This window comes from Pezoporus wallicus, unplaced genomic scaffold (assembly GCF_028554395.1).
Source record: "Pezoporus wallicus isolate ANWC-B61680 ecotype Strahan unplaced genomic scaffold, APGP_CSIRO_Pwel_v1 contig_3817, whole genome shotgun sequence".
Classification (NCBI taxonomy): domain Eukaryota; kingdom Metazoa; phylum Chordata; class Aves; order Psittaciformes; family Psittacidae; genus Pezoporus; species Pezoporus wallicus.
Genome location: NW_026635157.1, coordinates 10,585,261 through 10,612,727, shown reverse-complemented (window position 1 = coordinate 10,612,727; position 27,467 = coordinate 10,585,261). Strand labels below are relative to the sequence as shown.

Below are 27,467 nucleotides of genomic sequence, written 5' to 3'. Positions count from 1 at the left end.
ATAACTGAAAAAGACAAAGCAACACCCTCTTCTGCTTGTATGGTCACAAGCTTCCTCCTTAAGGAACTAAATGGAAATGGATGTCCTCTTAGCAGTGGCACAGCTGACTGTCCCATGACCTCTGGCTGCAGTAGTACTCCCCCACCCTTCTCAGATGACAACCAGTTGGGAGCAGACTGGGTGGTACAAAGACTCACTGAACCTGAAGATCATCAAGGTGACAGCAGACTTCCCAAGGTAAAATTGCCAAGCAACTGTTTGACAGTCCATCCTGGTGGAAAACTTTCAGTGAGGGAATACAATGTAGTCTGGATCAGGATCAAGGCTTGGGAAACACATACTCTACACCTGCAGAGCTAGTGAGGCCAGCCACAAGGCAGCTTACAGAACAATAATGTCCTTCCCTTGAAGATGACATGGCGCTTAAAGAGTTGTTTTAAGTAATTTCCTCTATTCAAGTACTAGCAATGGCTTCTCGTGACAGCAGCAGCTTGAAATGGGACAAAGGATCATCTCTGGCTACCTCAGAACAAGGTACAGAACCAAATTAACAATTAACAATAAAAATCAAAGCTTTAAATACTTCAAGTTCCTCACTGCTTACTATAAGCTGCAAAAGTGTTGCTCCTACTTACAAAAGCATCTTACGCTTTTAGGATATGTCTCCCTGAACCGCTTTAATTTTCTACCTTAGAGCAAAAAATACAACTTCATACTAACATTTTTACTCAGATAATTTTAGTTTTAATTTAATAGCAAAATTCTTCTGAAAACTGGTAAAGTTTGAGTAAATGTACTTAAAACCAGACAGAAAATAGTTCAGTAATGATATAAAGAATATACTGGTTCAAAAATGGGGAATGCATCTAAAATAATAAAGCATCTAACATAATAAAATAAAATAAAAATGCAAAACATGTTCAGCAATTCCAAAGTCTTACAAAAGTAAGATAATGTCAAGTTAAATAGAAACTGAGATTATTTTTTCATGTCAACAGTGTGGTGGTGTAATGGAATAACTTACTTGAATAAGTCACCGTTGAAGTTTCACATGAAAGTGACAGGTGAATGACCTTTATAATTATTGGAACAATGGTGTGTAAAATGAGAAATTGTCCAGTGACTTTTCCTTTCTAGATTTCCAGCTTCCCAAGTATTCTTACAAATGGGTGTTTTTTTGCAAAGATCGCATAAATTGTGGGACATCAGACAGATACCAGAAAACTCTTAATTTTAACAGGTTTTTCAGCAGTCCTACACTATTCTGAGTGTAAGAGTCCCCCATCACTTCAGAGGTAGTTACTAACAAATGATGTTGCATACTGTAACAGAAAGCTTTTTCTTCACAGTGCTTATTTGCAAGTTGAATAAAACAAAATGAAAGGAAGATAAGACCAATCCTAAGGAAGAGGTTAATATGGATACCTATAAAATTACATGTGTGCTCAGATGGGATGAAAACATCACTCCATAGAAAGCAAAGATCACTGTACAACCACATATAATTACATAATATATGTATTACAGAATAGAAGGAAAGAAATTCATAGAGAGAACAACTTCTAGCCTTAATTAAAGGAAAAAAGAATTGCACAAAGAAATTTATAGTAGGGCAATAAAAGGGGTTTTGTATCAAAAATTGTTGCCTAGAGCAACACTGCTAGCTGAAAAATTCAAGTGTTCCTAGCCAGCAGACTGAATTACATTTACAGTTGTACACAAAATTACACAACTCAGTATACATTGTAAAAACAAAGGCATTTATTAATACACCCATGTAAAAAATGTTTGCATGTACAGGCACTAAAATTATCTACAGCCTTACCTATGAGGAATGCTGAAAATAAAATGAAGAGGAAGGGGAAAAAAAAAAAATCAAATCAAACAAAACCAACCAAGTCAGCGTATGCAGATATGACCTTGGTTCTTCTATTTAATAAGAACAGTATCTCCTACTGGTGACTTATGCAAGACAACCTTCTTGAAGAAATATCCTTTACCCAATCGAAGCTCCTTTGGATCAAAGTTGAATTACATTTTTATACAAAAACATCCATCTGAGAAGACTTGGAAGGTAAGAAAAAAATAGGGGTTCACTGTTCACATCACCAACAACGATGTGGAACAGCTCCAGCCCCAGTATTGACCCCTGAGGTATGTCACTCATCACTGGTCTCCATTTGGACATGAAGACACTGACCACAGATCTTTGAGTGTGACCATCCAGTCAATTCCCTATCCACCAACTGGTCCATCCATCAAATCCATGCCGCTCCAGCTTAGAGACAAGGATGCTGTGTGGGATGGTGTCACATGCATTGCACCAGTCTACATAGGTATCAACACCATATCACACACAGGGGAAAAGAAGAAACAGAAGACCAAGTCAGGTTGAAGGAAAGGTTTCTCAGCCTAGGCTCAAACCCCCATGAATACAGCTACACAGCTATCTGACAGGGTCGCGCTGATGCTGGGCTATGGCCTGAGCACACTGCAGTGGACATGTGCCCCAGGACAGCTACCACTCAGCACAGCCCAGTAATCTGTTTCCCAGGAGAAATCCCGGCATGCACATGGGAGAGAACACCTTGCTAAGAGATAGCCAAGACCCTGGCTTCAGCCTCCTACAAAATTTTACACACAAGCTTAGATTAACAATACACAACTTGAAGAGTTTGAAAAGACTGTCATATAAGGTTGCTTATGCTGAGTGCTTTGGCATCTCACTCCATCCCATCCTATCCTGTCCCATCCCTTGCCTTGCTTCTCACTAGCATGACCCTGTGCAGACATACCAACAAAGAGTCTGGATCCAGATGCATTTTTCAACCCAGTTTAACTGCTAGCTGCTAACTCTACTAACTGGACCCACTTAGCACCCACCTTCAAAAGCATACAACAAACCCTGAATTTACACCTTATTTGAATGTCAGAGATTAAATATATACATATATTGAAAATTAAGAGAAATTACAACAACCTATACTGAGGTCTGTGTTTAGTGAAATCTATATTAAGCCATTCAGCAAATAGACAGTGAGCAAAAACACGTAAGCAAATGTCTCCCTTACACACCCTAATACAGGATGACAAAACTTGCTTAAACAATCACTTCAAATGCTCAGGCAAGGCCCAAAACCCAAAACACTGTGACACATCACACAGATTTTAATACCATGCATCTTTGTAAGCTATTTCCTGATTTGAAGTACAAAGTGCCAAATACCACCTTCCACAGCATGAAGCTCATAAAGTTTCCCATAAACTTTCATAAGCAACTCCTACTTACTACGAGAAAAAAAGAGATCACATTTTAGTTTGCTCTTGTATGTACCATCCACAGTAAGAAATTCAAACAAATAAAGTCTTTTTCTTAGGAGAACTCAAAGGAGAACAAGTGTCACACTGTAAGTACTCTTCTCTGAAGAAGAAGGCAGGCAGAATTTTGGTCAGTGGTCAGATCCATCGACATTTTAATTAGTACATAGTATTTTCAGTTACTTATATTTGTGTAATGTCTTACATATTTAATGTTTTAGTCATTTTTTATCCTCAAAACAGGAAACATTACTGTGATTAAAAGTTAGGTTGTGTTTCCTATATGAAATCGTATGAGCTACTCTGACTATACTTACTCCCGATACTGTTTTGATGCACTTATTACCTTGGGCACTACAAAATGAAAGCAATCTCCCTGGTGCAAAGTTCAGAGCAAAGAAAGGTGTGTTTAAGCTAGGCACAAATCAGTAAGCTTTCAAGAGCTTATCAACTGACAACTAACCATAATTTAGAAACTGCACTTTAATTTACCTCATTACAGTGTGTGGGAATTCAAGCTCAGCTTTTGTTTCTTCTGGTGAGGCAGGCTGCAGGATGTCACATGCAGATGATGAAGGGCAGGCAGGTTATCCACAGCTCTGTAAAAGCAGTGCAGGTGTTCTCTGCTGCACAATGCACCTTGATTCCAACGATCTGTTCTCACATTCCAGCCTGCCTTTTGCAGGTTAGAGGCCATGCACATGACTAAACCACTGAATGGTATGAGCCAGGACTAAATGAGCCAGAGATGAAGCTTAGGTAAGCTTCAGCGTAGCTACTAAAGGATAAACTGTACCTGAACTGACTGACAACTTGTCAGGGCAAAGTTAAGCCATTACATATGTAATCTGAACCAATGGAGTTCAATTATATCAGACGAGCCTCTCACAGGATATGGCCATAGACAGTCCAAGGACTCATAAAAATGAGTTATCTTGTCAAATAGCAGCCTCATTATGCTAGCACAGATGCAGGCTGCTCCCAGAGGGTTCTGTCAAATCCTTCTTTCCTGTGGGTTTCCATCACTTCCCTTGTGCCAGCACCATCACTAAGTCACTTGCTGAGCTAGGCTACGGATCCAGATCAACCTACTTCAATCAGCTCGTAAAAGCCAGTGCCAGGGCAAGAAAAATATTAGGAAGGTTTAGGTGAGAGATGGAAGCAAACTCTACTTTCAGTGTTCCCCACTCTTTTTAGCCTCCACTTACCTCAGCCTAGAACAGCTATGACCTTTACCTGATGTACAGTCACTGCTGGATCAGGGCAAGCCTTTGGAGGCACTCTGAGATGAAAGAAAAACTTTAATGAAATACTGTGGCATCTCTTTCCTGAGATAATACTTTCAACAGATCAAGAATATATTCCTCAAGTCCACCTGAAATACAGGCTTCTCAGGAGAAGATGACAACCAAGCCACCAGAATGAGTTTAGTAGAACATGAAAGCCTACCCCCTGAATGGGTTATGACAATGGGCTCGACTATTCCCACAACAATAACACCATTACTAATGTTCCTTTATCTGGTTGTGACAAAGGCAATCAGGCCTTTGTGAAGCTCCAGAAGCTACACTATGGAGTTGTTAGTTCTATCATCCTCTTAGCAATTGTTGACAGAGTAAGCATCTTCCGCTGGCTCTCCTGTGGTCCGCTGCTGTGACTGGCCAGTGAGTTACAGCTCTGCGTATGACAGCACCTACCAGGGCTTCCTTGATATTCAGTACCTGAGGCTTCTAGTTACCTCTCCAAGAATCTTGCTTCATATCTGGGATCACAGACTTGTAGCTACAGCTATAATCACAATTATTATATGACTCCTTGGACCACTGCAAGCCTACAAGAGCTTTCTGCTTTATTTGTACAGCTAAAATCTAACCTTGCACTCTCTTAAACAAGGCGCAAAGCTCCCTGTTACTTCTGGATATAGTGTACTCATGGACCTTACTGTTCTATTTTATTAAAGGCAGAGAATTTCTGCTAGAAACAGTATTTCATTAGTGGCCTGGAGTCCCACCAACTACTACTCTGGTAATTACAAAGAAATCAGCTAAAACCAGTCAACTGACTAAAAATAATAACAATTGAAAGATGTACTTTACATTGACTGAACAATTCTCACACATCCTCTTAAGTATTTTCCTGGTTTTCAAGTAGGGAAGTGAAATAAAAATATCTGACTTCCTTAAGCTACAGTAAAAGCTGTCTGGGTGATTTATGGACTCCTGGACAGGAAGAAGAGGTAGTTAGAGGAGTGGTAAATTGAAGATTTCTACTGATGCTAAATCAAGCAAAACATGCCAACTGTTGTGCTCCAGTTTGGTACCAAGTATGCATGATAAGGTATTTATTTATTTGCTGGAGATAACATTATTTTTACTTTCTTCCTTTCTCATGTGTGGTGTACCCTCAACCATATTTCTAAGCATGCTAAGAACACGCACAATTGCTCCTCTTCAAATACTTCACCCCAAACCCTTTTGCAGGGGGCCCTGCAAAGGCCTAACACATTTTTATTGTCACCTTTTGGCCTAAGAAGCCTCCCTAGGAAAGAAAGATATTGTAGAAAGATGACATATAAAATCTCTGGCTTTCTTATGAAAGCATTTCTAGGCTAACAGGATTGGGATGCTGTAGCAGGAAGGGCAGAGAACAGAGTCACAGAACAAGGGAGAATATCGAGCAGCGTATCCTCATGGGAAGGTAACCAGTAAGCAACTGGTTTTGTGCACACTTTTTATTCTGCTGTAATACAAGAGAGCTGGTACAAGACAATGACCAAATACTAAGCTCATAGCTTCAGCTTTTTCAGGAGTGCAGAGGGGTAAATTGCTTGAGTTCTCATCCCATACACTGTTTGGGGTGCCTCCAAAAATATAACTCAGAAAATGATGGCTAGAATTGCACTTCAGAGCTAAATTGTTTCTTATACACCCAAATACTAAAAACCAAACCCTCTACTTATTTCTCCTATTTATTTGGTTATCTAAATATCTAAATTCCCTGCCTGAACATGCTTATTTAGAGATCACACTACCAAGGCAGAGGCAGGTTCATTGCAAAACCAGTGCTCCTCACAAACAGGCCATTGGCACAATGGAAGCACTCAAAACTTACAAATGGGGAATTTTTCTTCCCCTGGCTAAACTGATTTACTGAGGAGGCTGGAGTGTCAATCAGTGACACACACGTAACAAGAATCTGCAATACCACACACAGCAGGAACCTTGCTATATCACTTACTGTAATTACGGCCTCTGTTCAGCTGTAGTAGTCCGATTGAAATTGTGAACTCAGTAACTCTAGTAAAGAGCACTAACAATAGAGAAAGTTGCTAGTGTTGCAAATGTTACCAAAACACGTATGAGTATCCTTTTAAAACCTTACAGCTTTCAACTTCAGCCTCACTAGTAACAGTTACAAAACAAGAGTAAAATACTGGCAATAACAATAGATTACAACACTTTTTAATCGAGTGCCAGTACCAGCAGACTGAAAATTCCATTCGTCTTATTTGAAAACAAGTTCAAACATTCTGCTCTTCAAAGAAAAAGAACCTAGAGAAACTATTAAAAAATATTCAATTGATGCCACTCTTGGAGCGTACGCTGGAGTTCAGAGTCAGACAGGTCCTCTAGCGCTTTGCTCATTGGAAGTTCAGTTACATTCCAGTTTTGCATAAAAGTCTAGTTGCTTATAACAGCACATCTAGTAACACATTGTATGTTGCTCTGTATTATCTAGATTTGTACACACTCAAGCAAAAAAGGGAAAGCCTGTAATTAAAATGTTCAAAAGGCCTTTATCTTTCACATTCCTTATAGCTAGACAAGCATGACATCTCATTCCTCATCTGTCATTAAAATAAAAAAGCAAGCCTACATACAGAGGGCCCTGGTTTTCCTCTTTTTTTGCTATGTAGCTCCACTGATTCAGCACAGGTATTCTTGTTTTAAATCTGTTTAAGGACCTGACACAAAGTAGAACCAAATAGACTGTTTTCACCGACAGCGAAAGGCATTCAATCAAATTTACACCCACAACGCAGAATAAGCTGGTTGAAATGATGTTGTTTCATCATACTGACAGATGCTAAATGGATGTTTAAGTGCAAGAAACAGTGACCACGTCATCACAATGAAGACTGCACTCAAAAAGAAGAGCTTGAGCAGATCTACGGCTCAGAAAGTACAAGCAACTCAGGAGTTCCACCAGGATACTTATAATAACAACAACAAGGTGGCATGACTGCAGTATGAACAATTGGCTGAGGTGGTAATTAGCACCAACAAAGTGAATTTACCTGTGTAGGTTACACTTACAAGACTGGCACTGAAATACTGCATCTTATTCAGGCTGGGGGTTGAAAGAGAAGCAAAGTAGCAGGGCAAGTGTAAATCAGAATGCTGAAAATGCTGAAGTATCACAAAAAAGGATTTTCAGACTGAAGAAACAGAGGGACTCAAAGAGAATGATTTGTTCTGTCTACCAAGATAAAATGGAGCGGCACCTTGACAATAGGTAACAGGCACTAGGAGGGCTTTTTAATCGATTAGAAAGACACAGCTAGAACCAAAGACAGGAGCAAAATAAATTCAAATAATAAATAAGGTGCAAACTGGGGAAAGAGGGAACCCTATGAAGCAGGAATCTGGAATCAAGGAAGCAGGAAATGTTGGGATACCATGTCTTGCTGTCAATAGATCAACTTACTAGGACTAATACACCAGTTACTAAGCAACACATTAAGTTACTAACTTATTATGTGTTAATGTGCATTAACACATTAATATGCAGTATACCACATATTTGCACATGCATTAAGTACAAAAGATGCAAAAGCAATTCTAAATAAAGCAGCACTGTTGCCTGTCAGCTCAGGAAATGTTGGTAGGTATCAGACAATAAACACTCTAGCAGACAAATGCAAGGCAGGAAAGATTTTTCTAATGCATTTAGGTAAAGCTTGTGCTCATGTAGGACATGTAAACTTCGCAGATAAAAAGACTGCTAAGCTTTCATAAAGTCAACCATAGTGTGACACACCTTTGCTATGCAGAAGCAAAGCAACACATGCAAGGTACTGAGCCATCCACACTGGCATCACAAAAGACAGGTTACAGGGACTAGGAACAACAAATGCTGTAATTATATGGAGAACTTGAAACCTGTGCTGTGCTAGCAGATTGCAAATGAAATTGCAAAAGGCTGCACCAACTTGAGTCAGTGGTGACTAATCAGCTTGTGACTCCGGTGCTTGTACACTGAACCTTACATGTATCCCTCACAGTACTTTAGTCCTTCATACTGGATTTCAGTTCCAAGACCGAGTCACTGGTGGGATAAGAGAGGGAAAGGAATGAGAGCTTTTCTCTCTGAGAGAATGGAGATGTAAACTGCCCTTGAAAAAAGGGCATGAATTCATGCTTTACTACTAGATTTCTTCCTGGCTTAAGATGCAAACTATTAAATCTTCAAATTAAACTAAGCAAATACTTGAAGAGTGAAGAAGGCAGATTATTCTGGTTAGGAAAGAATAAACTCCTCTTGTATGTGTGATTTGTCTGTTACAGTCAATGTTTGAAAAACTTGTATTTTGGGCAATTCATAGCAGAAGTCTTTGTCATTTTTTAAAGCTCGTAAGACATCTATCATGTGTTTTGTTTCTCAGGGAGATCAAACAGAGAGTGAGTGATTTAGATTGCAGCTGCCTGTAGAAAACACCAAGTATTTTATGCCCCTCTCACTTGTCACCTATCCCACAGTAAACATAGATGCTACCACTTTGAAGTTAGTAAAGCCCATTTTTACAAAAACTTATAAAATTTTTTTTTCTTTATGTAGATTTAAACAATAACCCACAAAAAAGGGCGTTACTCTACAACAAAACCCAAGACCCCCAGTCTCACTGCCACACAGATCCAAGCTGGCACCTCCCAAAGCCATGTGGATTCAGTAACAAAGCAGGATGGTGAACCTCAGGGACTGCATGCCTTGGCTAGCGGATGTCACTCGAAAGGGGAGACCTGAGGTGGTGGCAATCTTCTCCCTTACAGTAGGTGAGGGTCACAGCACTTTCCAGAACTGGTCTGGAGGTTAGGTCCATCTCAGGGAAACTCAACTTATCATTCTCGTTTTGCAAGCGAGTACCAACAAACCAAACACAAGCTTTAAATAGGGTGAATAGGGAGGATACATATAACTGCATGACCTCTGAGGAGGAAAAGCTGTGTCCTACACTCTATGAAATGCTGGAGTCCTTCTTAACAAGTCATTAGCAATAGGAAGATTCATAAGCCACTCAGAACCATATAATGTTAAACAAGCACTGGCTTGCGAAGCTTCAAAACTCAAACTGGTCTTCCGATCTAAGTTAAAGAAGTGCACATAATGTGGGCAGCAAAAGTGCTGGCTGCTGGTAAGCAAACACAGTGACTCATTGGGAACAGGGAGGGTGGGACACACAACCTGGTGCAGTGGCAGCATCCCAGACAGGTCAAAGGGATGGAGAGAAAAGCAAAGTCAAATCTCCAGTGGCCACCACATTTAAAATTGTCTATTACTCAGTTTGCATTTGAGGCTTGGTTCCTGAAAAAGCTCTGAAGCTTATTTGCCTCATGCACTGGTATATATACATGCAGTTAGATCTGCATACATTCTGTATGCATTCACGTGTAGTTTTGCTATATCCCATTCCACATCCATTGAATACTACAAACTTGGTCTTAGCCTTAGAATCACATTTTAAAAGCTTTTTTACATATATATGCATATTCATATACATACGGATACAGATATATACATAGATATACACATTCACTCACTCTACAGAACAGAAATAGTCCTGTAGAGGACTCTCTGGATGGCATCTGATTGCTTGAGGGTCAGCCCACACAGCCACATGAGAAGACTGTTGTTATCTGAAACACCTACATATAACTGGCAAACATGACATAGGACCTGGCAGTCCTTTCTGCCACAGCAGATGGGGTAAAATTTCCCAACAAGGATCCTACATGGCACTGGAAGTCTACACTTAAGTGCAAGAGGGTGAACAGCTTACAAGCAGTCATTCAAACCAGGTCTTGGAATGCAACCTGTCTGATTCCCTGTTACTTTCCACAGTGCATGTAACAGCAAATGGGAAAAAAAAAGAAAAAAAGAAAACTTAAAATCTTGTACATGGGTGTAGTAAAGAAAAGGAGACGACACTAAAATGCAAGTATCAGGACAGCTAACAATGCATTAGTAGATCTAATGGGTTAAAACTGGGATGTGAGAAAATTGAAGTAACATGGAAAAGAGAGCTGTTAAAACTGAATATGACACTAAGTAATCTGCCTTTGATATCTCTAAGGAAGTTCTTAGATAAATGCTTAGGTATACCACAGCAGTCACCCGCAGTCATTATCAACACTATACAAAGATATTCTTTTAAGCATTACTTTAAAGTAAAATATGGTCAAGATAAATATGTAAAATACATAAAATGTAAAATATGGCCAAGATAACAGCTCTGATGCTATTCTTTGCATTGCCACTGCCAAGGAAATATTCTTATATTGTCAAACTTGGAAGTAATCACACCAAGGCCATTCTAGATTGTACCTTAGTGAACCAATGGTAAGGTAAGCCTTTCCTAAAGGAAGTATTTCACAGGCTCATTGTGCCTTTAAAGGACCAAAAAAGAATAGAAAAGTCACTCAACAATCAGAAGAACTCTAAGTCTTATGAAGTAAGACTTCTCATATGCCTGAAGGAAAAAATGAATGGTTAGGAAGTACAGCCCTTCCATAGGATGCCACTTGGTTTGGAGCACAGCCAAGGATGTACAGTGCCCTGTTATTTTTTTCCAGGATGTACAGTGCCCTGTTTCCCTAACCCTCCAAAGACAAAGCATCTCTAACATGCACTATTTTGAATGCCTATGAAAAAAAAATTGACATAGTTTCTTTACTAATCTTTCACAAAAGGGCTGCTTTATTGCAGCTGGCAGTGGATTATACTGGCTTCCTAATATTCTGATCCCCATTAAAATTACACAGTTTTCAATTTAGCAGAGGGATGCTAACCTAGATACTGAGAGTTGCTCTTAGTTTGTTATTTTCTAAAAGGAAAAATAAAAGGCTCAGTTTCACACCAGTAATAAAATGCAGCATCTGGAGCACAGAACTGATACACAATGTCAAGAGCATAACGGAGGAACTTATTTCTCCCTATTGATACAATTATCACACAGCTCTGCACATGTTGGGAATGTTGATAAAGAAGAAGTTAGAAAAATGGAAAAAATAATCCCACAGAAATGTTACAGTTTCAGAAAAGTTTTGTTTGCTTGTTTTAAACAGGCAAAATAACAACTGGTCATTTCCCTCCCTCCCTCCTCCCACGAAAATGACATTCCTAACTTCTCTCACTTCTGAAGTGGGAGAACACTAGGGATCCAGGGCAGGAAGGAGCAAATGAATCAGGACCATGGAGTTGACAGGATCCTCATTAATGAAAATGGGAGAGATAGGGCTTAGGTCTGAATTTAGAGTGACACAGCAGAAAGGCAGGGAGGTGTCCTTTTGGGTCTTAGTTTCATGAGCTAAATGGCAAATGGGCATGGTCTGGAAAGCTTAACACTGCCAGTGGTGGAACTCAGGGAAAGTAACTGTGGGAATCCCCTGTTCTACACAATTATTTGCTACAATTCAGGAAACAAGGCTGCTTTGCACATTTATTTCTCCTCACAGTCCCTTAATCCCACATCAGAACATTTCTTGAAGGATCACCATTACTAGCATGACAATGTCTCAAGTTTACCCAGGAGTCTTCCCCAGAAGCAGCTGCAGAGGAGCAGGAACCCGATGAGATCACTATCCTAACAGTGTGTGAGGCAAGTTTCTAGGACACAAAGGGGCCACTAGGACTGTGCTCATGCATCCAGGGCCTCTGGAGTCTAAGAGTAACTGCAGCTTAGAGCCATGTATCCAGGCAGCCCTGCATTCAAAGGGCAGAACTGATCAGAACAGTCTACAGATACACAGATCCTGATTCAGAATTCATCCCAAGGAGCAGGGATAAAAAAGCAAGGTTTTTATCTCCTTCCATAGAGAGTTTGAGGAGAGGTATGAGAGGTAAATACTCCATAAACAATAACAGAAAAAGTGATGGATTTTGTTTCCTTGCAAAAATGCATATATTTTGCATTCAACAGTAAACAGCTAGATCCCTTACATATGTAGCTGATAATCAGGACTTAACAGAGCAGGGTTGATAAGCAACATTAGTTATGGAGAAGGAAGTACCTCAATAAAAACAGAGGCACGGCTTTGTGGTTCAAGCATGGGACAGGCTGTATTTCTCAGTTCATTTCTTGCTTTTGCCCTGGACTCCTGGTGTGACATACCATGGTGCATCAGTTACCTTTGTCCAGTGTGACACACTGTACTTCCCTTTATCTTCTAATCAGACTATAATCTCTTTGATCACACACACCCTTCCTACAGAAACATGGAAACAGTGTGCCAGTTTCAATACCTTTCCAGTTTCAGCTGGCTTCTGAGCATTAATAATTATCAATGGGACCTTTGTTGACAGTTTCAGCGAGGATGAGGCAAGACCAAATGTGCCATAAAGCCAAAACTCTCCTTCCCGTCACAGTAGGCTGGTCATTGTAGGATAAAGCCAGTGGTGCTTCTGCCTGTAATAAACACGCACTGCAAGGCACGAGGGAGGTCCCCAGCCTTCATACAGGCAAAGTTGGCTTCTTTGCCTATCATTAATTTCACCTTTTCAGCGCAATGACAAATGCTTTAAGAAGGGTCCTTACCTCCACCTTCCTTCCACTTACCACATTAAAAAAAAAAAAAAAGACTAATAACGCAAAGAAAAAAAAAGCAGTAAAATGCAAAGAGATTATAGGAAACTGCACTGCCTCCTGCAATCAACCTGACCCCAGAGCCTCTGGGGTCCAGCTTCTCCCGGAGCCGCGGGGCAGCACCCATCGCTGCACCCTGCTAACCCTGCACGCTCCACCGACCAGAAACAGCTCGGGTTTCACACCTACAACGCACCCGGGCAGCCATGGGCCTGTTTCCAGCTACACACACCTTGACAACCGCCGGCGTCTGCTGTTTAGAGACTCTCCGCAGCCCAGCAAAACGCCCGCGGTTTCCACGGCGTGCGACGGTTACTGGAGAAAGGGGTGAAAAAAAACAAAGGGAAAACAGTGTGGGCGGACGCGGCACACCGTGCAGAAACGGAGAAACCCTACCAGCCCCCGGGGCTGGAGAAAGCACCTTCTCCCTGCCGCTGAGCCGGCTCCGCTCCTCCCCTGCGGCACGGACCGCGGCACCGAGCGCACCTGCCGCCCGCACTCACCCGCCGGGGCGGTCGCCGCCGCCGTCGCCGCCGCTGGGGTGGTAGGCGGTGAGGACCACACCGCGGGAGCCGGACCGCCAGCTCATGGCGAACACCGCCACATCCCCTGTAGGGACGCCGATGCCGAGCGGGACAGCCCGGTCCGACCCTGACCGGCCCGGCCCTGCCTGGCCCAGCCTCCCGCCAGCAGTGCTTCCGGCGGCCCGCTGCCGCGCTCCGCCAGGCTGGGTCAGGCCCCTCCTCCCGGGGAGGACATCCAAGCGACCCGCGGACGACTCCGGCGAGACCCAGCGGCTTCCGGGAGAGGGCTCCCTGCCCTGCGCTGCAGCGGACGGAGCCACAAAGGACGGGGGGCACCGTTCGCATTCTATAGGCTCCTATACACCATACGGTGTTAAAAACCAGTGTTCTTCGGCCAGGCTGGAGTTTAGTTTAAACGTCTTGCAAAGGAATCGGTGAATTAAAGAAAAGCTGCCGCAGTTTCAGTCCTGAACTGCCTGGAGTGCAGCAGCTGCGTGCCACACGGGAATTGCTGCTCCCTTAGAGGTGACAGTTGAGTGACTGTCCATTTCACTGAATCACAACATATTCAGGGCTTGGCTTAACCTAACATACACCATTATTTATTTGTTTGGGTTTATAATTACAAGCTATTGTTATAAAAATTACAGCAGGTGATAGCATCAGGCCGGGACACCAGGGCACTGGGCTGCTTCAGAGCTGCTGGGCCTTAAACCAGCTACCATTAGCTCCAAGGTCAGGCTTTACCAACCAGCGGCAGCTGGAGCTGAGCAGCGTTCTGTTGGCTTTTTTGGCAGGGTCAGCCTCTGCCTCCACACAAACTGGTGAGATAGGAGTTACTGCCTTGGCATTAGTTTTGAATTGGTAGGCAAGGATCTGTAACACAGCATTCAATCCTGTGGGGTTTTTTTTCCACAGCAAGTATAACATAACTTGTAAATGTATATACACTATTCAGTGTATATACATCACACACTTCTGTGAATGCAGACAAAAATTATGTATATACACTATTCAGTGTATATACACTATATTTGGCTGCATTCACAGAAGTGTGTGATTTGTCTGAATTATAACCTCTTTGTGCCAGAAGTGAATGGATCTACTTCAATATGAGCACAGATAGCTTCCACTGCATTTCATTTTTCCTTTTAAAATAATTTGTAAAGAAATCATGCTACTGCTTTGCTTGCATGTGAAAAGTTCAGTACCGTGCTATGTGAGGTGCTGTGGAGCATGCAGATTCCGAGCCTTCACTTATTTAAACCTGTACACCTGAATTGAAAAGCTGTGTGCAGGTGCAGATGGACCACACATTTTTCAGAGTCCTTGATGCCTACAGCTGGTGGCTTTGCAGAGTTCACAGGTTATACCCAGACATAACTGTCTGTCATTGACTTAATCAGATAAATTCATCCAGTGGGTTTCTTCTTAAAAGGGTGGCTTCCTCAAGAGTGCCAAACAGGACATCCTCGATTTCTTTAAAAAGGGTAATGTCACCATGGAATTTTGAGAAGAGTGCCATTACAAGCACAGGAAAACTTGGCTGTCATTCAATAGACTAACCTTTACAGAGGAACCTTTTCACTTCTTACACCACTAAAGTTCAACTGGTGCCTTAGTTTGAAGTTCATATAAAGAACTAGGGGTAGTTAATAAACCCTGCTTCTTCCTTGGCTTCTGTAAGATGGTTTATCTGTAGGCAGCTGGCCATGGCATTTTGGCTAAAACATTTTTTTGTATTGTTTTTAATCAAAACTTTCACATTAATTGGTATTTTTTTAAAGAAAATCTATTTAAAAGTTGACTTTTAAATATAAGATAAGCTTTGCATATAAATTAAGAAAAAAGAACAGGTCTATCTTGGACTATGTGGACTTCTTTTTTTAAGATTTACAGTACATAGAAAAGAGGCTGGTGCTGCCCCACCTCCCCAGATATTCTGTCTCCAAAGGGAGTGGGTAAAAGAGAAGGCACAGCTACAGTCCTGCTTAGTAACATGGCTACAGCAACTTGACTAGCAGTATGCGCCAAGAGCAATACAAAGGGATAAATTACCTGCGTGTACCCACTCACAGGCACACATGCACAACCAAGGACACAAAACCACTGCAAAATTTAGAACCATGCAAAGATTTCCCTGCAAAGGTACAGCACTCTCTCTGCAAATCAGGCTGTGTTCAAAGGCAAAAATTGGCCTAACTTCTCACATAAATACATGAACAAGACTCGTCTGTTTTCAATGCTCACTTTGGAAGTACATAGTAGCCTTTTAGTACCTATAAAGGGGGTCTACAATAAAAACAGAGGGAGTAATGGCTTTAAACGGAAAGAGAATAAATGTAGATTAGCTATTAGGAAGAAATTCTTCCCTATGAGGGTGGTGAGGCCCTGGCACAGGTTGCTCAGAGAAGCTGTGGCTGCCCCATCCCTGGCAGTGTTCAAGGCCAGGTTGGATGGGGTTTGGAGCAACCTGGTCTAGTGGAAGGTGTCCCTGCCTGTGCAGGTGAGGTTGAAACTAGATGAGTTTTAAGGTCCCTTCCGACCCTATGATTCTGTGATTCTATGTTAAGCATGAGATGAGAAACATCCCATTAATATATGTTATTTATATCTATTAGCTAGTGCCAATTCACCAATTGTGGTTAATTGTCAAACAGACTAGGCAGAATGCAAAATTCATTTCTGAAGGACCCAACCTTTTCGTTTCAAACTAAACCAAGAAAACTAAACATGTAAATACCAGGGTCTTTAGGACCTGGCCATTTCTAAAACTTCAGCTAATTGGCTGCATGTCAAACACCGCACTTTCTTATAAAACTGCCTTTAAAGAATAGCTAAAAATAACAAAAAGAAAAGTAAAAACGTATAAAGCATTCTGTGTTTTAATGAGAGCTTTCCAAAGCCCTTTGCCCAAACTAAATATATATTAGGTGCTCTAAGAATAAAAATATGAACTGCTTTCTCTTTGATAAGCATCTCGAAACACATCATAATTAAGCCACACAATAACGTGCTGCACTGCTGCTGTAAAAAGAAGAATGCAGAAACAAGATGTAGCCAGTGCAGTGTCACCAGGGACTGCTCAAAGAAAATTTTACTGCAAATGGAGAAGGGGAAGAACCTGCCTTGTTCATGGAGAGGAAGATTAGGAATAGGAAAACCCAGAAATTTTGTAGCAGGCAACTGGGGTGTGAGAAGGCTTTTGTAAGTACATCACAAGGAGGCTGGGAAAACAAGCTAGAAGGAAGTAAATTATATTAATAAATGAGAGTAGTGATTAAATTGCTGATAAAACCACCAGAGGTAGTGATTCCTGTCTTAAATCTGTCCTTAGTATAATGCACTTCAAATGTGGATGTGGATTTAGGAGCTTAACATGAGACACACTTTTTTCTTTGTTATGTTTGACAATTTAGGAGGATCAAACTCTGTCCTGTTACAACAGCATAACACCAGCATAGTTTTCTTTGATGAAATTATTCCAAATTTAGAGTGAGGCCAGATAAACAATTCTGATTAAACAATAATACAGATGTATTATTGCTGGGAACTGACATGAATATCACTGCTGTCTTTCACTGATGTATCTTCTGCCTAAACCAATTTATAGTCAGTAATTGCTGAGTTTGCGGTTAACACTCATGTTCTTAACAAGGTATGGACATGCTTATTTGGAAAGTAAGGTTGTTCGTAATCAACTAGATAAGAATGCACCATTCGAAGCAAATAGGTTTATGTGACAAAGGAGTTATCGTTGAGAAAAGAGATCAAAAGTCAGATGTGGCAATGGAGGCATGGACTCCAGCTGTGATGCAACCAAAATCCTTTATTGAGAGAGCTTACAGGCTTTTATAGTCCTTTGTCTAGCCATTAGTAATTGTTAGTATTGGTTAGTTTCTTTTTGGTACTTTTTGCAACATCATACGCTTTTCCCAGCCAATGACATTACTGATCATGCGCCTTTTCAACCAATCACATTATTGTCCACGCGCCTTTGCTTGAACAATTTATTTGTACCCAGATGTACAAGCACATTTTTCTGTTACCACTTTCTGCTACTTTATTACTTTCCATTTTCCTTGAACACACATTCTTTTGTCACCTCAGTCCACATTGGAGACTTTCATTAGCTCCTGGGAAAGTCCCAGGTACAACATTATGTCTTTGTCTTCAGTAAATTCTTTGTTTCAATATCTACAGTTCTTGGAGATTATCTTGGTGTTTTAACTTCAGTTCCTCTTGACTCCCATGGTTTGCAGCTGATGAGGGTCAGGTTGTTCGTGCTCTCATTCAGGTCTGCAGGCGCAGCTTCTTGTGCAGCATTCCCCACAGTCAGAAAATCAGACTATCTTGCCACAGAATCCAACTTTTTCAAAGAGTTTAAATATTTAAATGAAGATGTCATGCAGTTCCTTTACACTCAATATAATCAGTTGCTGGAGCCAAGCAGTTCACGCACAGTTCTCATGCTTAGAGTTGTCTTTACAAAGAAATTGCTAAATGGAGAACTTCTTAGCAGTACCATCCTTCATTGCAGCTTTACAGGGTTTGAATATGCATGTGTTCAACATATGCTTTTACTCTTCACTGCAGAGCAATTATTTTTTTTTTTTAAAGTTTTCCCAAATAAAAAATATGTCACACTGATTTTCATACTTTGTATAAATACATGACTGGATATTTTATATAGGTGATGGGTGATTTCTCACATTCCATGCTCCTGATGATGTGTCAATTATCAGCAGGTAAAAATGCAATCCACAGAGAAGCACTGGCTTGAGGAAGTAGTAACAGGTCAGCTTACAAATTCATATTCACAGCCTGACTTCAATGGCAGTAGATGCATTTATTCCTGCTGAGATCCAGAGATCCCCCTGGAACCAGTGCCAGTGCTGCAGTAAAAGTACAACTGTACTTCAGGACTTCTGAAGTATCTTTTTTAACATAGGAGAGTTTTGTCCTTTCTCTAGCATTACGTACTGTAAAATTTGTTCAGACTGGCTTCATATGAATTGGAAAATGTCTCATCAGTTCACTCACCTAATTCACATTCAAATAAAATGGTAGCACGTCCATTGTCGAAATTGTGTTTCCAGGATTCCACCTTGCAACCAGAAAAGACATAAAATGGAAAGTTGTTTGTATATCACAAGATGAAATCTAACCCTTATTAAGTGTCACACTTCGTGTATTGCTGCACTCCACTACATAAAAAAACACATACATGGATAGTGTCCTGCAGCTGCTAGTAACCAATGCTAGGAATAATATAAAATAGAATAATACAAGTTACATACTCAGGATATGATTTCTGTTACTTATTTCTTGATGTCTGCGCCCATGCAAATGATTTTATCCAACACTGAAAGTCTGTGAAAAAAAAATCACTTTTAGAGGGTAAAATCCTCTGCCCTATGTTAGACTTCCACTTCAGGGCATAAAAATGGATCACAATCTAGAACTGCCCATTTATTTCCACTGACTAGAATGGTTGACTGTGTTCTACTCATGTGACCTACATTCAACATACATGACAGTTGAGTAGGTCACATGCAGATATCCGCATCTGTCAGATAAGCTCCACCTTTGATGCTTTTATGTTGCCCTTCAAAATATAAAGATTCAACATTCTGTTTGAGGGGAGACCTTATCACTTTCTACAACTATCTGAAAGGAGGTTGTAGCAAGGTGGGTGTCCATGTCTTCTCCCAAGTAACAAGCAATAGGACAAGAGGAAATGGCCTCAAATTGTGCCAGGGGAGGTTAAGACTGGCATTAGGAAAAATTTCTTTACAAAAATAGTTGTCAAGTACTGGAAGAGGCTGTCCAGGGAAGTGGTTGAGTCACCAACCCTGAAGGTATTTAAAATATGTGTAGATGCGGCACTTACGGACTTGGCTTAGTGGTGGACTTAGCAGTGCTGGGTTAATAACGTTTGGACTCAATGATCTTTAGGATCTTTTCGAATGATTCCATTTTCTAAATGATTCTATGATGGCATACACAATATGGAGTAGTTAGTATTCTGACATGTTCAGTACTGGTGTATGTAGGAAGTGTTTTAGATCAGCTTGCATATCCGTGAACATCAAAGATGGGGATGAAGTTACGCACATGTAAACAGAAAGCCAGTGACATATTTGCTATCCAGCATATTGCGAAAGTTTCTTATGGTCTGATCCTGCAAGCCAATGTGTATCCTATATTCAAATTTTCACAGGATTTTTTTAATGGGAAAATATGTCCAATACTATCAGGAGGCAGTTTGATATGTGAGGAAGTCTAGCAAGCAAGACAGAATTGGCACAGAAGCAACTGCAAGGACATCACTACAGGTAAAAGGACTGACACCCTCCCAGCTTTCTGAAAGTTTTCACCCTTTTCTTCACTGCCCTCCACATACATATTTAAACATCTGATTTTTTTTCCCATAGCAAGAAGAGAATAAGAGGGAGGGACACTTCTTACATTCCTCTCTTTTCTTGCAAGTTGCTCTAAAATGCATCTGGCACACTCTGGTGGCTGCTTTGGTAATTCTTAATTCGATGACTGAAAAAGGAGAAACTAGCTATGGATGATGATTTTGAGATAATCCATACAAAGTCTAATGAGCACATGAATTTATTCTAGTTTATCAAATTTGATTTTTCTTGAATGCAGTCCCTGGAGAAATTCAGTGCTTGTTCATTACAGCCCATCTGCTTACCTTATATTAATCATGGGGGGGGTTGAGGGCTGAAGTTCTCATCTCATCTGCTTTATGTTTTCACTTGTGATCAGATAGCTGCTGAATTTTACCCAGAGGTATATCAGTTTCAGTAGTGGTGATTTATCCACATTTATTTGTAGTGTGACCTAGCACAAACCCCCATATCAATTCTAGCTTCCCTTTCCGTATCCATATAACAGGGCTAGTAAATACCTAGCTATTTATGAGGATTATTCACCACATGGTCAATTACATTGAAAGGTACCCAAAAAACAGAGCACATTTCTTGCCACTACACCACTATGTTTACTTTCTTTTGGTGCATGATTTAATAGGGGAAAAGCAACATGGATTTCTGTATCCACAAGCACAGAGAACATGTAAGAAGTCTAGTACACTTTGCAGTACCTCCATATGAGGTATAGGATTTTTGGCAAAAACTTAAGATAACAACTGATGTTTTATGCTACTTTTGGAAAGCCAGCATCACTGCTGGGGACCAAGGGATTTTCACTGGTGACTGAATGCCCCTTTTCTCTTGAGCTAGTTTTGATACTTTTGGTTTTATAAACCATGACTTCAAAGATGCTGCTAATTAGGAAAAGACAATGTATTTTCCGAATATAATGGTCTCGATACTTCTTTGTTCTCCCAAGGTGTCACCTAGATGTGATGCACACCAAATGCATTCATTGAATAGGTAGATATACTCGACTAGCATATGAAAATGAAATAAAGATAAAAGAAAAACTCTGGAGCATAGTATCTCATGTTCCTGTTCAATCCATTTTACAAAGCAGCTGTATAACTCTTCGAGAAGAGGTTTTCTGGGTTAAACTTGCTATGTATTTTTGGTTTTCTTTCAGGGAGATATCTTATATCCTTCTGACCATCCTTGTCAACTCTGCATCTGTTCCAGTTTGAATTGATCTTCCTTAATTATGAGGGCCCTGAACTGTAGAGTAACCGGGACCTTGTACAACATCACACTCTCCTGACACAAACATGGTACTGTGGAAAGCATTAGGTTTTTTTCACAGCTTATAGATCTTCTGTGACTGACTGAGCATATGTGTGTATGACACACTTTGAGCAGATTTGCTGAGCAGTTTGCATATCAAGGCACATTTAGGAAGGTCATTTTGAAATTTCTTACAGAGCACTAGGGGCATTCAATTTGTTGTTGTGAGGGTGCTGTTATGTAAGTGCCAGAAATCCTGGTTTGCCTTTTGGACATCTCAACCAACACCAAACCCACTGGAAAAGCAGGAGCAGAGAAGATTCCTGTAGCTCACAACTGCACCTCTTCCCCTTGAAGTCAGGAAGTAGACCGCTATATTCAACATTTGGGGTATAACTGAACGGATGAACTGACCAGCTGAAGTTTCATTGAGATGGAGATGGTGATAGCAAATGAGAACATACCTGAAAATAAATGTATGATTTGCTGCTTTAAAAGGCAGACTGTATTCATCACTCAGGATCACAATCTGTGTCAGCTACTCCCCCCCCCCCCCCCTTTAGATCATGTTTGAGTAGGGGCTGGGATAGTTTTTTCAGTCTACATCTGGCTAGGAAGTTGAAACCTTGCTCTGTCTTACACATGTTTACTAAGTCAGTCTGCACATGGAGTGGGAGCTCTTCTCTTCATTACCCTTCTAATTTTGCTGTTGCCTGCAGATTTGATCACAGCTGAATTTGCGCCACTGAAACATCTGGTGAAGCAAAATGTAGAGCAGCCATGAAGGAGAAGAGTTTCTTTTGAGTTCAGTCAGTCAGAAAAGCTCATGAAAATTGTGACACAATCCTAAACTGAGCAAGCCAGAGCTATCCAGAAATGCTGCTCTGAGCTGAGAAGAAATGCTTCAGAACAAAGGAAGGAACAATTGCATGAGTCATGGGCTACAAGAAAGAAACCACTTCTCTTCAAGGGCTTTGAAACTGAAGATTATCCAGTAAAACTTCAAGTTAAACAAAGCAAAATATTCTTAGCTCTTTCTTACTAACAGAAATACTTATTTTGCATCATTGTCTTTCATCCCAAACAATCTTAGAAATATGTTTCCTTCTCTCACATTTTACACAAAGCAATCAAATTCAGCCACCCTTATTACAGAGTATTTCAAGCTGTCAGTATTATTTTTTCTGTTTAGAATTGAAACAATCTTCTGAATTCAACATTAATTAAAAAAAAAAATGGTTCATATCAACTCAGAAATTCATTTTCCAGAAATTCAACTAAAATCCAAAAGAGGGGCACCATACTTTTACCACATGTGAAATCTTGACTATAGTTTAAGAAATATCATTAAAAACTACAAGGAAAATTAATATGAATGCTTGTGTAAAAACTTGTACAAGAAATACATGTGGTTTAATTTGTTTCTTTATGACTGAAAGCAGCCAGTGAGAAAGCCAAAAAGATGCCAGTCATACAACGAGAATAATAAAAATTCAAAGCACTAGTATAGCTGTACTGTATTGCTAGGTACTTAGTTCATGAGTAATTCTAGATTGATGCGTAGCCGTACACATTAGTTACAAATAATTTTAAAGCAGTCATCAGATTTGTAGCCTCTAAGACCTCAGTCCTCAAAGGGTACATTTGTGACAGTCACAGATGACTAAATTTAACAAATCACTTGTTGCAGATAATTTGCTCATCTCTGACTGCAGAGAAATTGTGATAGACAGGTTTGCACAGCAAAGTTCAGACAAAGCTGCTGAAATACAAGGCAAGAATATATTAGCACTGCTGTGCATTTTAGAAACAATAGCTGGTGTTACAGAAGGCTAAACTTGAAAGTTTGCTTACATGAGGGTATCATCTGTGCAGTTTCTGCAGGAAAAACATGATGTTTGCAGTTCACTTGGAAGATATTCATCCCAAAAAAGGATATTTATGCTATAGTGGTTAGATTTACATTGATTTAATATAGTATCTTATTATTTTGTAACTCAATGCTATGTACAATGCTATTCACCATATGTCCAGAAACAAAACCAAAAAAAAAGAGAGAAGCTGAAGTATTTTTTAATTTAGCATGCGTATTGGGAAAAGCAATGTAAATGTACATAAATAAATGTAAACAAACATATACATAACATAAATATTATGAAGGCATCTATGATCAAGTCTCCTGAAATTTCCATCTATGAAATGCAATGGTAGCTTCACTGGGAGAAATTAATATAGTTACGAAGAAAGTCAGAACTAGAGTGCACAGCACAAAACAGGCCAGGAAGTGGGGTGGCTTTGCAGAGGAGGATGCACACACATGCCCACCAGGAGGGAAGAGCACCCAGGGAATGGCTGGAGCCATATGGCTGCCACACGGAAGCACGGCTTCAAGTGAGCAGTTATGACATGGGGCTGCATCGGAGGGTTGTGGTCTTTGATGAGAAGCCATCTGCAGCCCTTGGCTAGTGCTCTCAGATCAGGGGAGGGTTACATCTTGGCACCTGAAAATGAATGGAAATGGTACTACTAACTTCCATCAGTGGAAGCATGCATTTTCCTCAGGGACAGAAAGCAATTCACAGGAACCAGCCCCCCCCCCCCCCCCCCCCCTTATACGTTTTCATGTATTTTTACTAAATTCAAAACCAAATTGCCAGAAGGCAGTATAAACTGGTCACTAGTATTTACATCTCAGAATTCACATGAGTCCATCCATCTCTTGCAATGGGACAAATTATCTAAAATATGAAGGAATCGTCAGCTTCTTTTTTCTATCCTTCCTTGACCATAAAAGAAAGCATTCTATTACTTTACATACTCTGAACTTGTATATATGAGAGATATTATAGCATTAATGAAAGATATTATAGCGTTAATGAAAGATAACATTTCTGAAGGGGTACATTGTTTCCTGCCAGAGTATAATCTCTATCAGTAACCATGCATTTTAACAATACCTGTATAGGAAGTAGCCTGCATAAACTTTTGGTTTTACCTAATTTTTCCAAACTAATTTTCTATCACCTTTAAAATTAAATATAAGAAGGACTTTGAGTAGTTTAAGGTATTTCACAAATTCTCATGGAGAAGAGACTCATCTTGCATGTGAGCATGCATGACGATGAAACTTGATAGAAAATATTACAAAAAACATACTTCTGAAACCATGAGCTCTGCTGCTCTTGAGGGCATTTAGCACCTATTTAGTTTAGCTTTGTTTTAGAATATCTTACAGAAGTACATGTGGGGATTATCATCTGTAGGAGCTTCCATAACCTGCTGGAGGGTGTACAAAAGCTTAAAATACACACATGTACCTCCACTCCAGGGGAGTCTACAATTTTTCTAGAATTATAACACTGATATTAACAAATAGCATAAAATCACATTTCTGTTAGCTTAGCTGGTTAGAGGTGATCAAGTAGTAGTCATAAGAAAATTATGTTGTGTTTTGCATCTCTGTGCTATCACATATAATCTGGATTTAAGAGGACAAGCTACATGCTGACAGTCAAGTCAGAAACATGGCAAAACCAGCACAACCTGCCACAAACTAGCAAGCTTCAAATGTTGCCCAAATGGTTTTCTCCCTTGTTTCCTGTACATGCAGACACACAATGACCAGCACTTGTCTCTGGTCAATAAAAAAAAATAAAAAAAATATTTTAATTGCCTAATTGACCTTATCATAGATTGTGTTATGTTCTGTTCTTTTGGAGACAGAGATGATAAATATTCCCAAATAGATAAAAGGCAAATTGATAAATTAGATGGTAAATGCCCACATTTTAGGACAAGAAATTACCAGATTTCCACAGTTGGGGTCACCAATGCTTGTGGAAAAGGTAGCCTTATTTAATCAAAGACTCAAAAAGCTTTAGAAAATGGGACTATAAATGACATGACTAGAATACAACAGCTTTTCTATAGCCAGAGCACACAAAGCAAAACGTTGACCCCACTGGAGTCAGAAACTAAGCCTCTACTGATTTTCCTGGGACTAGCCCTGAGTTCCTGTCCTGTGAACTCAACATCAGCAACAACGCTTGGGCTCCTTTATGCTTGTCCCTGAAGGAGAGACAGGCACCAGGGTGGCTCCAACCAGGACTTCAACCCCCTTGCTTTTCTGCTGGCCTAGTGCAGCTGGGGCTGGAAGGTCCACCAGTCTGTTTGGGCTTCTAAATTGTCTGCTGAGAAATAAACAAATACATTTATGAGGGAATTGTTTGCTTTCTGGGATTTTGATTCATAAAACATTTGTAATATTTAAATTGCTTTTTCCTTGTGTTTTGGTTTTGTTTGTTTGTTTATTGTGGATAGCTATAGCACAACCAAATATTTTCTTATTCTGCATCCTGTTTGCATTTTTTGCTTAGATCACTATCTGATTTATTTCAACAGTATTCTTTGTACTACACAGGTCTTTTATGAAACAGCAATATTGCAAAAAACTTACACCACCTGGTTTTGGGGGTAAAAAAAAAAAAAAAAATAGGTGGGAGAAGGGAACAGCAAGGTGAAACTCTGCCAGAATTTCCATGCTGTTCTTGGCTCCCCATCCCATGCTTCCACTGAAATGATAGGATTATGAGGTGTCAGCTCCCTCTCCCCTTCAGGTTCAGAAAGACACAGTTCAGTCTGGGCACTTGTCAACAATACCTGATTTTAGAGCACTTTCCCCAAAAAATCAGAAGAATTATGGAAAAGGACCTTTCTCACTAGAGCCTTTACGTGTTAATTTTGCCAGCTGGACTCTTCTAGGATGGGTAAAGAAAAAGACCCCAGTGTAGGTAAATATTATCAATATACGAGTACGTGTAACAATTAGTACCTGTTCTGGAATGTTGGTGGCTGTAGCAGCATAAAGTGCAGCTTCTCTAGGGCTTTTACAAGCATAGATATTGTTTATAAAAGAAGCCCACATTTCTCATGGACGTAGGCTGGTTTTCAAGAGTGCAGAAGCCCACAGAACACACACAAAAATCACAAAATTAATCTTCAGCCACTGAACCTTCATCTGTCTATCAGTTTTAGTTTTACCAAAGCAGCAGCAGAGAACACACGTCTGCATGATGACTCTGGGGCTCCTGGCCATGAATAAATGGTTAAGGAGAAAAAGCTGCATGCCTACCAAAATTAATCTTTTTCCTTTTCTTAGCTTGTTAATTTCTTCCCTTCAGTTTCTTTGGGACATCACCAAAAATTAAGACAAAACTGCTATAAAAGATTACAGTAAGAACAGAGGCTCATAGGAGCAGATTTCAAGCTGAAGGTATTTCTTTTTTTCCTAGCTCCAGTTTGAGAATTATCTATTTGTGGAAGCATCAGGTTCTACAACATTATCTATGCAAATTGCATTTTCTTTCAGTAATCACAGGAAGGCATTTTTACCACAAATCAGCACAAAGTATAATGTGTGCTGTAATGTTATGAAGAAATGTATATTACAATATACAACCATAAGAGTTTTAAATATCTTAAGTGCTGCCTGAAGTACATGGACAAACCTGGAATATTGTTTTTCCCCATAAGCAAGTACATAATCTTTTAGCTGCCAACAAGCAGTGAAAAGGTAGAAACTTAGGACATTGCCATATCCCACCACCACAAATGGCAGCCTCCAAGTCTCCAAATACCCTGCTTTAGGCAGTAGAGTTCCTTAGTTTTAACTATTCAATTCAGGGTACTATAACTATTTTAGACAAACTTATTTCTCATTCTTTTGACTTCAGGGAAATCCTTTGAAGAAAAGCAAGCTCAACATTTTTCAAATAAAGCTTCATCACTTCATCCTTTATAAGGAGCCAAATTTCAAAGCATAAGGACCCAGGATGTATATTGTAGTTTGTATTATTCACATTTAGGAACTGAAAGTACAGAAGTGTTGGAACAGATGATCGTGTACCATTCTAAAATTATAAGCATATAGCAAAATACAGAATTCTGGGAATATACTTACAAATGTACCAATGTCATTTATACTTGGTGTATGTAACCCAAGTTACATGGCAAACCCTTTGGCCTAACATACTCTTACTGAAGTAAATAATGCACGTTAATAATAAAATAAGTATTGGTGTAAACCGTACAGCC

General features: G+C 40.1%; 1 protein-coding gene across 5 annotated transcripts in view; it reads right to left on the bottom strand.

Annotated features, from left to right (window-relative positions):
* Positions 1–27,467, bottom strand: part of ARHGAP18 (Rho GTPase activating protein 18) — a 94,416-nt gene that overhangs the window by 54,054 nt on the left and 12,895 nt on the right. For 4 of the 5 annotated variants that reach the window (XM_057408834.1, XM_057408844.1, XM_057408882.1 and 1 more), the window contains exon 1: positions 13,681–13,798. The exons of the other annotated variant lie outside the window; for it this stretch is intronic. In XM_057408834.1, coding sequence (XP_057264817.1) covers positions 13,681–13,766 — 86 coding nt within the window. In that variant the 5' untranslated portion in view covers positions 13,767–13,798. Of the gene's footprint in view, positions 1–13,680; positions 13,799–27,467 lie in introns of those variants that run through there. 5 annotated transcript variants of the gene reach the window in all.